The 19,270-nt window shown below is 38.4% G+C and overlaps 1 protein-coding gene across 1 annotated transcript in view; it reads left to right on the top strand.

The window, feature by feature from the left end:
- Positions 1-19,270, top strand: part of LOC136874640 (uncharacterized) — a 173,335-nt gene that overhangs the window by 39,281 nt on the left and 114,784 nt on the right. The window contains exon 4 of the mRNA XM_068227902.1: positions 943-1,025. Within this exon, the coding sequence (XP_068084003.1) occupies positions 943-1,025 (83 nt within the window). The remainder of the gene's footprint in view (positions 1-942; positions 1,026-19,270) is intronic.

The following is a 19,270-nucleotide window of genomic DNA, read 5'->3' as shown; positions in this document are numbered from 1 at the left end:
TCTAGAAAATAGAATTAAGAGCATTAGAGCAGCTGAAGCTTCATTTGATCCTGTAATGTTTATGTGAGTTTATTTAGCAGTTGTAAGGGAGAAGGCATTCATATCTTCTGCAAGGTCACAATTACAGTAGGATTACTTGATTAGAGTTCTGGAAATAATCCACATAATCCACTGAAATCAGCTCCATTTCTTGTGGGTGATTCCTGACAAAAACAGGAATAATGTGGGATTATTTGATATTACAGTGAGGTGTTTTGGGAATGAACGTATATAAGAAAATAGAAAGGACCAAAGAAGTGACAAGTCATTTCATGTAGAAAGATGGGAACAGGGGAATGTGAATGTAAGAGGATAAAGAAAATAGTTAGTCAGTGTGGAAATAGGACTCAAAAGAAAGAGAAAAAGAAGCAAGGAATGGTATTGGTTTAGGACTTTAGAGACAGTCTTTGCCCTTTCATGTTTCTGCTATTCAGTTGCTACCTTGTCTAGTGCTGTCATATTGTGTGTTTCTTTTCATGTTATTATCTCTCTTATCACTTGTCTGTTCCTTTCCTTTCTTATATTTTTACATTGGGAGGTAAATCAGTTATATATACCAAGCTCGATAGCTGCAGTTGCTTAAGTGCGGCCAGTATCCAGTATTCGGGAGATAGTAGGTTCAAACCCCACTTTTGGCAGCCCTGGGAATGGTTTCCCATTTTCACACCAGGCAAATGCTGGGGCTGTACGTTAATTTAGGCCAGGGCTGCTTCCTTACCACTCCTAGCTCTTCCCTGTCCCATATTCACCATAAAACCTATCTGTGTTGGTGTGACGTAAAGCAACTAGCAAAAAAAACACTTATACTCTTATTGTGACAATATGAAAGTTATTTTCTCAGCTGTTTCTTGTTATTTTTTTTTCTCACTTCTTTATTCTACTTTTCTTATTTCTTACTTATAGCCTTCAGAAGACACAAAGGAGGAAATATTCATAGAACAACACACTGTTGGCCAGCTCATGCCGTACATCAAAGAAGAAACAAAGTACGTACACCACAAACCATACACAAAATTGAATAAGTTGTTCCTATTCATGGTTGCATTCAGTTGTGGATATTTTGTCTTCATAAACTGGCCATTTTCATCAGTTTAATCCTTTCCTTACAGGGTTACGTTTCTACTCTAATATATTACAAATGTATTGGTTAAATTACCTAAAATATTGAGGGACTCGAAGATCATATTAATGTTCCTCGATGTAGTTTTATTGAATATAATGTATATCCGGTAGGTCTAGATATTTCTGAAGTGTTTTTGTTTATAATACATTTGAAAAATAATGAAAAATATATTCTTTCTTTCACTGTCACTGCATCATTTGTTCATCATCTGTATGTCATCTGAAATGTCATCTGCAACTATTACCTCCAGATATTTTGTATGTGTAGACCAACAGTGACACACAGTGGAAGCCATATTTATAGATTATAAACAAAATGTATAAATTAAAAATTGTTTAATTTTTGTAGACATTGAAAACAATATAATTATTTCAAGTTACGTAATTCAGCTCCACTAATCAGTATTTTGATGGCTCCATTCAGTAATATAACACAATGAATAATGTCATTTTTGAAATTATTTATTTGTTTAGATTTCATTTCTTATGATCTATCCAGTTCTATTGTGTGTTCCTCTATTTGTTGACGCCAAAGCAGAAGGGTTGTAGAAGTGAAACATTCAGTGCAGTAGATCCACATCTTAGATATCAGAGTTCTGAACTAAAATTTCCACATTGTTGTAAGTGTAACAAGATATCGTGGTGTTGACTGGAAGTTTATTCCTGTGTTATCATCATACTGGCTGATTGTTGCCATTTCCTACTTTTCATTTTACTGCTCATTGTCAGTCAAGTGCTTGTACTGTGTTGATTGCAAACACATTTATATACTATTATTACAATGATTATATAATTAGTATTAAGTAATCAAATGAGCAGCTACAAGAAAAGTTTTAAATTTGTTAACATGGCCTAAAATTTGCCACAATTCTTCACATAAGTAAATTTACTATCTCATAAATGTAGGTAATTCATAATGTAATGATGCAATTTTATTTCAGAATTGTTATTATAACAGTGATTTAACAGAGTAGCACCACTCTATTTTCTGTTATCAAACTTTTAACGCAGTAGTGTCCTCTTAACTGTGGGTGTGCCAGTGGGATATTTGCTAGGTTTCTTTTGCTGTCACACCTTTGCTGGTTACTGAATAAAATGATCTTTGATTGTCATTCCTGCTCTCCCTGGGACGTGATTGTATAAGCTCAGACTTGTACTCTCAGCCGTGGCCTTGTATCGGCCGGTTCGGCTTTGGCTATTCATGGCCTAAGGTTTGACTTCAAACCACATTCATGATGGAGATCCTGAATTCTGATTCTGAACGTTTTTTTTTTTTTTTTTTGCATCTTCTGTGTGCTGTGTGGTGCATTGACTTGCTCCATCTGTACATTCAAAACTAGTGGCAAGAAATATTATCTTCAGTCTTCAAAACCATCCAGTACCAGCTTATATTCTCTCATTAGTCATAGAAGAGCCATGCACACAACTGGAGAACGCTCTAAAATATCAACTCTTCGTGATTCGCTCTTGTTTCTTTGTAATTCTTGTGTAACTGGACACAATAGGCTAATTTAGGAAACTATCTTATGCTTATATAAATGATTATTTCGCTGTCCATATTTCTATTTTTGGTTGAAGTTTAATTTTGCTTTTTTCTTCCTATAATATATACAGGATGTTAGGGGTATACCTGCAGATATTTCTTCTAGCAATAGAGAACGATGTGACAAACCACTATATATCAAACTTTTAGCAATCCTCAGAAGTTATTTTCGGGAGCAAAGAGATACGGTGTTTTTAGAATATGTAGTATGCCTTGTCCTTGTGAATGAATAACAGGCGTGCCACGCGCCATCCGTGCCAAACTGGTTTCTGTTTATGTTTACAAGCAAATGTACTACTGTAACAGATGAACGCTGCCTATGCAATGCATGAGATGTTATGTAACGTACTTGTCAAACTGGTTTTATGTTTAAAAGCCACTGAACTACGATAACAGCTGAAGGCGGCTACTACAGTAGTGTATGCCATGTTATGTTATATTCTCGCCAGACTGGTTTTGTTCTTGTTAGTATTTAGTTTCTTTCTTAGGGGCTTCAGACAACCCTGGTCATCGGTTTCGGACCCTGGACACGTGGTAATTCTAAATTCCCATGGAGGGAATTAGATATTTTTCCACCAATAGAGCATATCAAAATCAGATAAAAAATTAGATGTATGGCTTTTGAGGCGTTTGCTCTATTAACCAGCATTTTGTCTTAGGCCTGACACTAGACTCATCAGAGTGGGATGTGTCAGACCCTACCCACTTATGCTGGGGTGTATGCAGGTGAACTTATCAGAAGCCTCTTATGTGGCACAGTCTGATAACTGCAGTCTGATCCCTGGAGACGTATCGAATTCTCAGCGTTAAAACTGGTTCATTTGGTGTTACGTCCTTTAGGGGATTGGGATATCTGTGGTCATCAGCCCCGTGGTCTAGTGAGTATAGAAATGGCCTGAAAACCTGTGTCGTGCGGGACCTGTATGAGCGTGTGATAGAATTATTGGTTGGGATACACGCGCCAGGACGTGAAATACATTACGATCCCCGTTGTGCATTGCGTAAAGGTAGAAGAAAGGAGACAGTTTCTTACACCAAAGAAAGCAGTCATGGGATAGGATGTCCAAATGAGTAGCATCGGAATTGAATTATTGAAACATATCGAACGTTTAGTTTCAAAGGAATAACGGACATGTTATACAACTAAATAAATTAAACGTACCTACATATCGTGCCTCCTTCCGGGCTGAGTGGCTCAGACGGTTGAGGTGCCGGCTTTTTGACTCGAACTTCACAGGTTCGAACCTGGTCCAGTCCCATGGTATTTGAAGGTGCTCAAATATTGTACGTCAGCCTCGTGTTGGTAGATTTCCTGGTACATAAAAAGAACACCTGCGGAACTAAATTCGGGCACCTCAGCGTCTCAGAAAACCGTAGAAGTAGTTAGTGGGATGTAAAGCACTTAATATTATTATCAATATTATGATGATTATTATTATTATTATTATTATTATTATTATTATTATTATTATTATTATTATTATTATGTCAGTAAAATCTGAAATACGTTGAAGAAAATAGTAAAATATGCATGGTTTAAGAGGAAACAAGATGAAATGTACATCATGTGAGAAAACATCAGTCGCAGTAGTTAACTACAGATTACTATGTGTAAGATGAGAACCAGGTCAAGCTTGTGGGGATGAGTCAGCTGTAATCTCGTATTGTGTATAAACATCAAATATACACATCAATAAATCTAAGAAACATAAACAAGGTTACACGTTAGAGACATGTAGCTATTAACCTGAACGCCAGGTTGACGGTCACTTTCATGAGTACAAGATGAGACATCAAATTATACACAATTCGCAGATGTCGAATGTATCTAAGAAGATTCCGCCACAACTACATCCTACATTTTACTATGATGGTGCTAATAATAAATCGCAGCAGATTACACTACTGCATGTTAAGATGATGTTGTTAGAAGACAGTATACCTGTTAAGACATAAGGCTGCAGTAGAAGTAGAGGAAGAAGAAGGTAATGAGAGCCACATAGTCAAGCAGGACAGAGCCGAACAAGGCGCACATTAGTGACACAGACTTAAGAGTGGCGTGATCGTAGGAACTGCAGTCGCATTAGTAACACTCTGTTGTATAAAAGAATTAACTAAAATACAGTAGGGGCTCTGTAATTCCAGGTGCACAGTGACAAGACTATCTCGAATAGAAAAGCACAGATTTACAAAAGTACACGAAAACGCCTGTGTACAAAAAATGTACCTGTGTTAAACATTACCGTACAACAGTTTAGAAAACAAAAACATACAGATTGCCTTACACCAAAAGAAATTTTAAACTTTCTTTGTTAAATCAACAAAATACTCTAGGCAACCTTCTTAAGTTATATGTTAACTATAGTTCCTATTTCAGTAGTGATGAATATAAAACAAGCATTTTATTGAATTCTTATACGTGATGATGATGATGATGATGATTGCTGTTTTAAGGTCATCGGCCCTTAAAAACGCAAAGTGTCTTCTGTTTTAACTCGTAGTGAATAAGAAACAAAATATAAATTGCTTGAACACACGTAAAGAACCCAAACAACGTGCAGCGTAGGATTGGGAAACTGCCGACTGCGTTCAAGGTCTATGTCTAGCGTTTTAACAAGCACGTCTTCCGTGTGTTGTGTTCAGCTTTCGCCACGTAAAGGGTACTCATGCACTGAAATTCTCGATTTATAATTTTTGTTACCGGTACATCAATTTCTCTGCTCGGATTTATGAGAATATTGTGTACTGTACTCCCAAGCCATTACGTTGCAGAAATGGCGTAACATATGACACACCAAAGTAAAACTCGTAGCAATTGTTCAAAGTGATCATCCTGGGCTTCTCTGCAGGATTCACTTCTCCGAATCCAGTTGCGACGCATTTGAGCCAAGACACCAGAGTTGTTCTGCTGCTTAAACAATACGTTCACGGAAGTGGTTACTTCAGTTCGATACACTTTCTGTTTCATGTTCCCCAGACATAAAAATCCATTGGAATAAGGTCTGGAGATCTGGCTGGCCAATTGATTGTTCCACATCGTCCTGTCCACCGTTAAGGAAATGTCTGCACCATGGTGTAAAGTCCAGGGGCTGCCTGGCCGAGGCGGCAAAGGCGTGCTCGGTTTGCCCGGAAGGACGTGGGTTCGAATCCCCGTCAGGAAGTCGTATGTGGCACTGAGGTTTACTCAGCCTATACCATAAATGAGTACCAGGTTAATTCCTGTGGGGGCAAAAGCAGCCGGGCCTAGAGCTAACCACTCTACCCAATCACGTGCCGAGATTACGAATGGTGGAAGCCTTTACCTTCCACCCCTCCAAGGGCCTTTTTGGCCTGTACGGGGATCAACTTGCTTTGCCTTTTTATCGTGTAAAATCCACGTGGTTCTGCGTAGTCGAAGCGACACGTCCTCTGAAAGCTCGTGTAACGTACTGTACCTACAGGAGCAAGCTAACATTAATAAAAAATAAGATTAGTCCACGTAACCGACCTCCTACTACACCCATCCAGGTATTAATTCAGAACCGGTGCTGGAATGGGGATGTTCCACAGCCCATGAGTGGGATATAGAGGGTTTGAACCCCTCTGTCGGCAGCCCTAAAGATTGTTTTCTGTGGTTTGCCATGTTCGCGCCAGGCAAATGCTAGGGCTGTTCCTTAATTAAGGCCACGGTTGCTTCTTCACAATCCTAGCCCTTTCCTGTCTTGTCATCGTCGTAAGATCTATCTGTTTCGTGGCGACATACATCAACTCTTAAAAAAATGGTAATCGGCTGTGAAAGACACTGCACCCGTTGAATGTGGTCAGGATGCACTCGCTCTTCATGCAGTGACCTACGTATGGTCCAAGTTGGTACACCAACGGCAGTACGCGTCTTCTTCCGCGTGTAGGATTACACGTGGCCATTCAGCCTTCGTTTTTCAAAGCGTGATATAACACAACCTGTATCGCGAATACGCTGCAGTACTGCACCCGTCCACCTCCCGAGTCCCAGACTAGCATTTATCTCAGGGGTGTCGGTTCATTATTTAAGTCATCAAATATAAATATAGCGGCATAAATGAACACGGGAATGAACGGAGCAATTTAAAATTAAAATGGGGAAGGCTCGATTGTAAACTTGAATTTAAGGACTCCATGATAGGACTAGGAAGTGACTGTTAACTTTAAAAAGGGCATCATCTAACTACAATAAAAAGATTATGAGAATGGTTTCCTTTGAAATAATTTGCCAGAAGGAGCAGTTTATTACGCCATCCGACGTACGAAACTTTGATACATTTGGCAACGATATTTAAATTCCCACACATGTTACATAACAGGGTGGCCACCCGTATGGAAAACCGGGGAAACCGGGAAATGTCAGGGAATTCGAAAAATGACTGGAAAACTGGGAAATGTCAGGGAATTCCGAAAAAAATCGGGAAATTCGTTCTGCCATATAAAATTGACATACCGTATTTATCCTTTAATAGAAGCACATTTTTCAGTTTTTATAACAATCTAGGGCATCTCTTTTATGCCAGGAATAAATTGTAAAGAAAACTGAACAAACATTTAAAAAATCAATTGTGATCTCGAACGTGAAGTAACCAATAGCATCAGTAGCTATATGGATAGGCTATAGCAAGCAGTAGCGACTATGATAGATCGATTGATCGATCGAATTTTCAATGTTATGATCTGCTTACTATTGAATATGCTGTGTTGTTGGGGAATGGCGAGCATGTTGAATTAGGCCTATATTGCGTTCTGAGTTTTTCTAATCTCTTAAATACATGGCTTCCACAACAAAATATGCATATAGACAAAATTACACAACCCAACGGATGACTGTTTAGTGTGTAATGACGTGTGCCATAGTCACTACCTCGTAAAGTATAAAAGCAAGACAACAAACACTGACTGAATGCAGGAAAGTGCGAAATTCACTTAAACTTAATACTCATTGAGTGTTCATGATTATTATTATTATGATGAAATGCGCTGATGTAGGTAACACCGTGGGCCGCGCCATGTTGAGTTTCTAACCTAACTTTCGTGAGAGGGGTTCGGTAGTTTTGAGGCACGTCTAGTAGCTTGTAATATCACGTGTAATTTTGTGAATAGAGAACAAGATTTAAAATGAAGTGACATCACACTGTAAGATGAAGGTTGTTTGTTGGTTCGGAGATTTTGAGTTTGTGAAGTATATTTGTATGTATTCGTTCTTGATCCAGTCAATCCCAAACCACCATTCATATCGATTTATATCGGTTGAGCGCAATCTTGAAACCTGTCTGCCAACTGTATTGCCTACATCACCACGTGGTTAAGTTACCTAACTCGGCGTGTGTGGTATATAGGTTTAATAGTGTTCAATGTAGTTGTAATTTTATTTACATCCGTGTGTTGGTTACCATATAGTTCATCTGTGTACCATACCCCTGTATAGTTCGTGCAAGACAAGCGGCAAGAATGTGACTCGGCAAAAATTGACACCGTGGTATCGATCAGCCATAACCTCCTTCTTATGCCGGTCATTAGCCGCGAATAATTTATTTTTACACTTTATAATAATGTACCTATTCTTGTTTTAGTGTATGATATTGGTAGGAAGTTTTGTGAATTTGTTTTCACTTGTGTTTTTTGTGTGATTTTCATAGTAGGGTATTACATTTTACGAGTGCATCAACTGCTATCGAAGCAATAGAGTGCTGGCAGCATAGGTAAGGCAGTGCTCACTTTTTTTGCGAACTGTCAGTTTACAAGAAAGTCGTGCGGAGTATAGGACTATTTAATTCTTTTCTTTTTACAATATACTTACTTTTCTCAGCTAACAATGTCTTCATCAAAGCCAAGGAAAACTTCGTTTAATGAAAGGTGGCTGCTTGATGATACTTTCAGAACGTGGTTGAAACCCATGCCTCAGGACAAATTTTCAGCATATTGCATAATATGTAAAACATCATTTTCTCTTAGCAACATGGGGAGGCAGGCATTAAAAAGTCACATGGTAGGAAAGAAGCATGCCAGTAGTGTCAACTTCAGCCAGTTCTCATCATCCCTTTCAAGTTATTTTAAAAAAGAACATTCGAATAGTGAAGTAAAAAATGACTTAAACTCAGTAGATAATACCCTGGCCGCAAACACAAATTGTCCTCTACCTGCCACAGCTACCACAACGAACTCTATCACAAATGACTCCACTGCTGCTGTTTCTCCTGCTTCTTCTTCTTCCATTAAAGAAGGTTCACCAGAGACGAGATGTCTACAGAATTATCTTTCAAGAGAGCAGGTAACCAAAGCTGAGATTATATGGTGCATGCATACGGTCATGCAACACCATTCTTTACGTTCTAGTGAAGCTAGTGTACGTTTGTTCACAGTAATGTTTCCAGGCTCTGAAATAGCTTCGAAAGTTCAACTGCACAGAACAAAAATTGCATATACAATCACTCATGGTTTGGCACCCTATTTTCATAAGCAAGTTCTTGAGATGTGTCATAAGTGCACACATTTTACCGTTGGTTTTGACGAGTCACTGAATAAAGTTTCTCAGATGGGCCAAATGGATCTTGTAGTTCGTAGTTTCAATCCTGATACCAATGAAGTATGCACTTCTTATTTTGATTCCGTGTTTCTTGGTCACTCTACCTCCTCAGATTTGTTAAACGGTTTTGTGCGAGCACTGCAGGGACTCAATCTAAAAAAACTCTTACAAATTTCAATGGATGGTCCAAATGGAAGCAGAAGATTCTTTGCAAAAAAATAAGAGAAAGGCCACTTTGTTGCTAAAAGAATTAGAAGAAAAGAAGCGGAGGGTAATGGCAGAAGCTCGACAGTCGTTGCTCGCTATAGATGAAGAAATTTCTTCACTGAAACAGTAATGGTAATAACTTTTTAAAATCTTAAAGTGAATTAAATTGGACTAAATTAAACTTGCAAGTTTTAAAATTTAATATGTACATTAATTACTCATTTATATTTTGCATGTTAAGGTTTTAAAATGTATTTTAATATTATGGCCATACCTGGAAACCTATTATAATTTAATTTTTTTGTCATTGTGTGTCAGGAAAAAATTGTTTTTATGTCTGGAAAACAGGGAAATGTCAGGGAATTTCAAAATCTGAATTTGGTGGACACCCTGCATAAATAAATCACTTGCTATACCGCAAGTGGTATCAATATGTTGCTGGGTTGCTTCTGAAAGAAATTACAAGTGGAGTATAACTTACGGATCGATTCCATTTGAATCGAACCGTTGTTCAAGGATATAGCTTCCTTCTGTCGGGAGCCCGAGCATAACCCATGTTACGGTCGGCTTCCCGATTTAACTAAGATGATGTACCCCGGCTATATACATTTTTCCGAGACCGGTACTCGGACTGGGTAATGTTTCTCGTGAATTACGAAAAATGGAGGTACACGGACAGTTCCTATCTTACAATGTCCAGCTGATGCCATACCACTGAATTAGCATTTATATTTTATTTACACATGATCTGAGATGTTACAAAGTAGCCTCAGTAGACTACTGCCACAGATGAGATAACGAGAAGCGGTGGGAAATACCGTGCGGAGACCATACGATAACGAGGTAACACATGACTATAATATTTCTCACTCTTATTATTCAACATACGAATCGAAGGATGTTGTCACCAATTAATTAATTAATTAATTCACTATCGTCAGAATATTCATTTATCCACGAAATTATCATCCTTGAAATTATTATTATTATTATTATTATTATTATTATTATTAATGAATAGGTGACTCCAGATATTATTAATATTATTATGATTATTATTATTATTATTATTATTATTATTATTATTATTATTATTATTATTATTCACGTCACTCAAGAGGTTATTATTATTAATGAACCGGTCACTTCCGTCAAAATATATCAAGATATCGGTCGCAATTATAATTATTTCACTGATCAACCAACGGCATCATTACTGTTATTATTATTATGACAATTATTATTAAGCTGACCGCGATGATTTAACATCGTCCTTACACTATTATTATTATTATCGGTTGCATATTATCATTTAAATTCCCGTTTAACATCTTTATCAACGCTCATTTACTTAAGGCGGTCCAATCATTTATCTGCAATATTATTATTATTATTATTATTATTATTATTATTATTATTATTATTATTATTATTATTATTATCACGACATCATGATTGTCATCGCTCGTCATTACAATGATTACACTATACGATCATTTATGTGGAATCTGAACTCTCATTATCCTTAGATCCGTAGTATCTCAACGAATAGCGGTGCAGTCTATTTATTTCGTACATGCTGTCACGGGTTCGATTTCTACCCGCTACGTAACTCAGTATTTCTCTGTGACACTGCCCGTACATTTTACACTCATTTCAATATCCTAAGTGTCTCTCGTACGGAATTTATTTTCCTTTCTATCTCAATATTCCTTGATTCATTTATTTCTCACAGAATTATCAACTGACTTATTTATTCACTTATGACATCGTACGACCTTTTATTATCTGACTGCAGATTCTTTAACAATTTTCTATCTCATTTTGATCTACGCCTTAGTTCGTTCTCCACAAATAATCGTAACATCTTGAAATTGTATTTACCAAAATTTGACAATCATGGTTTCGTAGTATTAGTCCTACGTGTTCCGGCTACTGAATTGCAAATTTAAGACACGACATTTATTCGTAAAGAAAATATTGGACCGTAATTTAAACCACACGTTCATTAACATGAACGGATTATTAGCACCTATCTACATTTCAATATTATTAATTGATCAAATTAAATTACCACACTCTTTAATTCCGAATCAAAAACGACATCCCGTCATTAAATGATTTCCGACAAACTCAACACCTGATCACTTAAATTTATTATTACGCACTGATCACTAAAAATTTCCGATATCACATGAATTATTATTATATCCAAATTATTAAAAAAATCTTCTTAAAAAAGTAGTTTTATTATATTATTATTATTAATTTTTAAAAAAATTAATTTTCGCCAGTTACACGGTAGTCCATGTTTACTATGTTTAACGCATAACCCCTTTTTCAATTTCAATTTATTTTGGCACTAATCAATCCAGATATGATTTACTTGGAAATTTTATTATTATTATCGCTTCTCCCAAATTTAACAACTTCACTTTGAAAATATGAACATATTAACAAAACACCACTGGTATGACGAGGCTGGACTTTCCTTCAATGTCATTACATCGCTCGTTAAAATGACAAACAGAAAAACACATATCGGGTCTATTTCACTATAACCGGGCGAGTTGGCCGCGCGCGTAGAGGCGTGCGGCTGTGAGCTTGCATCCGGGAGAGAGTGGGTTCGAATCCCACTGTCGGCAGCCCTGAAAATGGTTTTCCGTGGTTTCCATTTTCACACCAGGCAAATGCTGGGGCTGTACCTTAATTAAGGCCACGGCCGCTTCCTTCCTACTCCTAGGCCTTTCCTATCCCATCGTCGCCATAAGACCTATCTGTGTCGGTGCGACGTAAAGCCCGTAGCAAGAAGAAGAAATTTAACTATAATAACCAAAATCAAATGTAAAGAAAATTATTCTTGACTACAAAGATAATATGAATGCATGCATGACTTAACGTACTACTCTATATCTACAAAATTTACATCTACAACAAACTGAATACATAAAAAGACCCGATTATTTACATTGTTATTATTTACTACTGTCCGTGCTACAAATTTAGGATGGGGTCGTTAAGCGACTCATCTTGTTACAGAAGGTAACCAAGTCTAATCAGATTATTCCCATTTTTCCCATCACGAAAACATTTCCCAAATATTATTTACATTATGTACTCATCTTAGTTTCTCGGTATTCCATTACAGCTTTGCAGATGAGAGGCTCCTTTCGGCCCCTCTCTGCATTTTACTCCTCCATTCTTGATGGCGTAGTTCCACAAAAGATTTCCTGGCACATTACCATTTTACACTAATACCTTAATTATCACAAAACTTCACCATTGACAACGTTAACACTGAACACCTTTAACTTTTATACAACAAATTAATATCCTAGACCCAAAAATTTAATATTTACACTATTTTAATCTTCGTCCAATTACCGCACAATGGACCTGGACACGTACGACGAGGTGTCAAATTTTACGCCCGTCGCGATTTATGTCGTCCGACGCGATACGCCCGTTTCATACGGCCTTCTTGAAGTGTTCATGATAGCGGTTCGATATTGCAAAGTACAGGCTATTATTCCCTTAAAGTACTGTTCTTCACACAGTCTGTTATTTACGTACTTATTGCGGTGCAATTTATATTACTCTCTTACAGTGCAATTAATTTACTTCACTGATATTTATAACTGACAAACACTGTCCTACGTTAACTATTTCCAGTTCATGTTGCTTGAGCGCGATCACATTTTCTAAACACTGGCGGATGCTCGCGCCATTAAATGTTGAGCTACTGTACGCCCGTAGAATTCGAAGTTAGCTGCGACCGACGGTTCAACTCCAGAGATTCATTTCAAGTGTGTTGGCGAGTATCCCTTGTCCCGTATATATGGATGAAGCTTTCCCTCGCGGATTCATTGACGACATACCCCTTAGGGAGGGGGTGGATTTTAATATCGGTACTTGCACTCCGAATTGGACGTTAAAATTTACATCAAATTAATCCACTCCGCTAGCATATTTGCTGGATTAAATATGAACTCCTAACGATCACAGATTTAGGAGATACGGGTGGATTTAGCTCCTCACATTTCGCGCCTTTAGAAGCGTCCCTTACAGCGTGGTCCTCGTCCAGCCAATGACATTCAAGCTGTCTGGTTTGCGAGAAATCCAGCCTTCAATTTATTTAATTTTCCAATAATTATTGATTATTTTTCCATGCGTGACATCTAATAAATTCATTACATCGATCCGTGTACTCACAATAATTTATTACTGATTACTTTTGAAGTTACTAGAATATCTCATCCATCATTCCTTAAGATGGTATCCCTGAGTCTTCCATCAAATTTTTACGATTGGCCGGCAAGCGGTCACGTGATTTAAATCTCCACCTGCCCGAACCTAGGCTAGCGAATGTCCTCGCAACCGCTGTAGTTTTCCATGACGGCACGGGAATCTCCGTCCTGCCAAAAATATCCCAGCGCATTACTCATGTTGCGAGCTTCCTCTGTGTCACCTGCCCCCTTCTCTTTCTGACCAAGACTTATTTGTGGACTTGTATTTCCCTGTTCGCCAACTAATGAGATCCCCTGCTGTGAAGTAGCTAAATGTTGTTGTGTCGAGCTAATCCGTCAGGCTCCAGTCTGTCGTCCTTCCTTCGCTCATATTTCGATATTACACAGATGAAATATTTTTAACTACACTTCTGTATTTCAATAAATGTACCATATATTATTTTATCAATCAAATCATGACTGACTATGGGCCTAAGTCACTCGGGTTCATCTTCCTCTTGCCCAGGTAAAAAAATCTAGTGAGCATCATGAGATTTTTTTAATGATGTGTTCATATCATCACAATCATGATTTGACATTGGATCCTCTGTTCTGCGACGGCTATTGATTTCATCTCTCAGCATCTGGTTCCTTAACCTTAACTCCTCGTTCTGTCTTTCGATTTGATGGATCGTATTGACAAATTCCTGCACGTCGCTGTCTATCTCTCCACACTCCGGACATGGCCTTGCTTCAATTGGTGTATGGATTACTTGGACTTCTTCTTCACTTCCGTCTTCTTCTTCATCCTCTTCTTCGACATCATCTTCTTCCGGCTCGTCATCTGCTTCCTCTCGTTCATCCTCTGCTTCTAGTCACATCCTTTTGTTTCCTTGTCCCGAATCGAACGTCGGTGCATAGGGGTTCAAGTCGCTGCCTCCTTTCCTTGCTCTTTGGAATTGCAAGCTCTCCGCTCCTGTTGCTTCCTCATCACGGCCTCGATCATGGATCGCCTCCTTCCATTTTCTCTTGTTCAGCTCTTCTATGTACCGCCTAGACTCTTGATATCTGTCATCCTTCTCCTGACGAGATCCTCCCTGGTAATATCCCGGGTTCCCTTCATTTCTAGATGGATACGGCCTATAATTATTTCTCTGGAATCCACGGTATCCCCTGTCAGCTCGAAATTGACATTGGTTGGTTTGCCGGTTGCCTTCCGCAAAATTCCTGGGCCTCGTCCATTGTCGCGGCTTCCACTCCGTATTATATGCTCGACGAGGTTCCGGATCAGTACTAGTTCCCTGGTTCTTTGTACTAGTGGTCTTTGGTTCGATTGTCCGTTCGATATTGTTCACCTGTTGGTCCCTGCTCCTAATTTGTCTCGGGTATGAATGATGCGTTGTGAGGTCTAATTGGCGCAACAAAGCCTCCGCTTGGACAGCCGTCTGGACATTTGACGCTATCATCATTCGTTGGACCTCGAATGGCAATTGCTTTCCAATGGCGCTAATCAATTCTGTTTCGCTCATTGGATTATCAAGCTCTCGTAGCTTGTGAAATTGTGCCACAAAGTAATCTGAGAATTTCGTGGGTGAAGATGTTGAGTATCGTCTGGAGTATACTTCCAGCCTTAACTCCTGCTGTTCCTGAATGCTCCAGAATTTTTGGAGAAAAGCCCGCCGAAATCCTTCAAAGTCTTCAAATGTATACAAGAAAGCCCTGAACCATACAGCTGGTGCTCCGTCTAGGAATTTCTCGACTGTTCGCAGTTGTCTCTCTACTGGTATCTTATGTTCATTTATATAACCGGCGATTTCCCGGATGAAACCTTTCGGGGTGATATGCCCACGGGCATCGAACCTGGGTGGCTTGTGATCAGACATCTTAATGACGTGTACCACCGATGTCGGGATAGCATTCGATGACGTAGACGACCCATCTCTGTTCTCAAACTTGAAACCGTTCGTGTCAGCTTGGGATAGGCCCCCTTTCTTATGAATCCCCTGGTTATCATGGGGTTCGTACTCACGGTATTGGAGGTTAAAGTCTTGGCTAGACGCTGACGGTTCCAACCTAGCCTTCAACATCTCCAAGTCTTTTCGGATGTCATCCATTCCGTCGGCATTACTACTTGACATTTCTTTAGTGCCGGAATTTTGCCCATTATACGCCTTGCACTGTTCTAATAGGCGAACTTCCGTGTCGGCAAATGATTGGCCCTGTTCAATTAGGTCTTCCGTCCGCTGGAATAACGCTAGGTTTGCGTCTTCGCACTTGGTTATTCTCTGGCTACGGTCTTCTAAATTTACAGTTAATTCCTCGACTTTGGTTTTTAGTCCTGCTCCGATTACAAGTGTACGTGCAGCTTCCCCACGTATCTCGTTCATGCCCTTGTCATGCTTGTCCAAGGTGCCAGCTATCTGCGCGCATTTTTCTTCTACTTGTCCCCGGACGATGTCATTCTCCTTCCGACATTCATCCCGAATTTCCTCTATGTGTGATTCTATGTCTTGTCTGTCAGTCAATCGTAGAGCGGCGAGTTCCTTGACACTAGCGTTCAATTTCTCCTTAATCTCTGCGCGCTCCATTTGAGCCTCTTCTCTAACGCGGTCAACCCTTTCATTAATGATGGTAATGTACGAATCCATGTGCCCTTTTAATTCGTCTTTCGCGAAGTGACATGCTTCCTGGACTTGAGTTAATTTGTCCCTAAGTTCCTGTCCCATCGCTACGCTCGCGGCCTGAACTGCATCTATTTGTGCCTTGAGTTCTGTTTTATTTACTTCACGCGCAGCCTGTACTTGGTCGATCTTATTCTCTAGTGAAACACTCGCGGCCTGTACTTGGTCGATCTTATGAATAATTTCCTGTTTATCTGAAACACTATTAGCCTTCATTTGCTCAATAATTTCCTGTTTATCTGAAATCCTATCAGCCCGCATTTGTTCTGCAAGTTCATGTTTCATTGGACCAATACTTGCAGCCAACGCTTGCATTAAGTCCTCTAACGTGAGAGCTTTCACCTCTCCCTGTCCATCTACCACTATGTCCTGGGGTCGCTCCCCACCGTCGTCAGACATTATAACTTCTTGAGAAAGCAAAAGGGCCGATCGGCCTCTCACCTTGCTGCACACGAAGGAATACGCTATTGGGTCTAGGCCCTATCCTATGATATTATACCCCTACACTAACTTTCATTTAACCCTTTATAGGGCAAAAGACTGGGGGTATTAAAAAAATTAATTTTATGGTTAATTTGTACTTGAAATATATGTATGACAAGGGATGTACAACTAGTTTATGGATTTACACCTTATTTCATAAAATATGGGGTGGGAAATTATTATCCCACTGACCGTTCCAGATATGTAATGTTTGTGGGTGGGCAGTGGGATAATAATTTCCCACTTTAAAATATTTATGATAATGCGCTCATTACGTATTAATTACTTTATTGACAACAACATAATACAATAACATAGCATACTACATGGCCTATGGAATAATAAATGATAATGAAATCCCTCAAATTTAATTTAGTTAGGATGTAGAAAACTTTGAATGCACTGTCTGTGATTTGTGAAATGTTCAAAGCATGATTTAGATAACGCAGCATTACATTTCATGTTACTGCGTTTCTCCTTCTGCTGAGTACTACATTGTGCACTGCGACGATATGTTTTTATTAGCTCAGGCTGCCGATATCTGATAATCTCACCGTATTTTCGATCGTTGCTTGCCCAACAGATCTGTTTGTCCACCTTCCACGCCCGTTCGCTGGGGAATAACCAGGGCGCTTCTTGCTCGAAAATGACCGTATGTTCATTTACTACTTGTGATCTAAGCTTCAGGTGTGACGTACCTTTTGTTTTCTTCTCTTTCATTTCCGCTTTGTACACTATGCATGAACTGACAATCGTACAGTCCAGGAAGTAATAAAACATCTTGAGCCACCATCTCTAGACTTCTTGACCTGCCAAAAAAAAATAACATGAACCTATAAGACACTATGTATAGGATTTCCAAACATAATAGGTTGTGTGGGTTGACCAATGTTTTTGCTTACCATAGTACTGGACATGGTCTTCACCATCAGAGTCCCCACCTTCCTCCGAGTCCAGAGCTTGTTCTTCGGATACTTCATCCAGCCAGACTTAAATCTTTGCTTCCATATTCAGAACAGTAATTATCAACCTACATAATTCCAGCATAATACTGTATTAAATTATTATTATTATTATTATTATTATTATTATTATTATTATTATTATTATTATTATTATTACCAAGCTACTATTAGATGAAACAGGAAGCTTTACCGATGTTTATGATTTGAAGCCACTTACTAGGAAGACTAAATAGCACAAATACAGTCAAAACCAAAATTAGGCCTAGATCTTACATAAAACCCAAGTACTGACTAAGTGCAAGTGACTATAACATCTTTGTTTATTGTCATATGGGGAAACTTAAAACAGTCTTAGAATATATAATTGTAGTAAGTTTGAAAAATATATAAATAATTTTGAAATAGCATCTTACTAAGTTGCAGAGAAACTATGAAATTACCATTGATTCTGTTATTAGTATTTTGAATGACACAACGGATGGATAATTATTATATATGTGGCACAAACAGATTTTCTCCTTGAATAAATCATCATAAACTGCATTTGCGAAGTATATACTAACCTTTGGAAATCTTCTGTCTTCAGTATTCCACACCTTCTTCCTACAAACACCGTTTCACTGCAGCTCGACACAATGGGACTGCCACTGCACGCGCGCTATGAACCACTGGGATATATACTTCCCACCTAGTGATCTAGGTGGTAGTAGCAATCAGGTTATTAAGTTTGAAATGAAACTGTGCAGCCCTCTTACACTAGCAAGTGGAACTGCATGTTCTAAAACAGCCGGGAAGATAATCTCCCTAAAACCGTTACGTATATACGAGGTGGGAAGATAATATCCCAAAGACCTATAAAGAGTTAACAAAAAAAAATTTGACTTTGAAACCTTGTTTACATTTGCACGTCATTCACTTTGAATGCTGGCTTGCGCCTAAGATTTCACAATAAACTGCTCCAATATAACAACAACAACAACAACAACAACATTAAAAACAATGATGAAGTTGGAAATATCCTGCCCTGAAATACGTTAATTTTAATTTATACCATCTCAACCTCTTTTTAAATAATAACTTGAACTGGTGCTCAGTAATATTTTTACCATTTCAAGCCTTCCTAAACAGCTGTTTATAATATTCATCTCATGTCCAATGACATTTAAATGGAGTCCTGAATTACCAAAATAATATTAAATTTCATATGGGAAAAAGAGAAACATCAAATCTTCGAGCTTATTGAATTTTGAATCATTGCCTAACTTGAAGAGATTAGCAATGGATTATATTAATAGACTAGTCAAATCTAGCCCCGTTCGAAACTAACCTTACTCTAGCATGATATTACGTTACAAGTGAACAGACACTTGACCGTGATGCGGTCATCAATTAATTAAAATCAAAAATTAAAAATATAAACTTTGAAAACAAAAGTATTAAAAAATTTACAATTGATTAGCAATGATATTGGCCTC

Source organism: Anabrus simplex, chromosome 5 (genome assembly GCF_040414725.1).
Source record: "Anabrus simplex isolate iqAnaSimp1 chromosome 5, ASM4041472v1, whole genome shotgun sequence".
Taxonomy (NCBI): Eukaryota; Metazoa; Arthropoda; class Insecta; order Orthoptera; family Tettigoniidae; genus Anabrus; species Anabrus simplex.
Note: the sequence above shows the minus strand (reverse complement) of the source record. Positions and strands in the feature narration are given on the sequence as shown.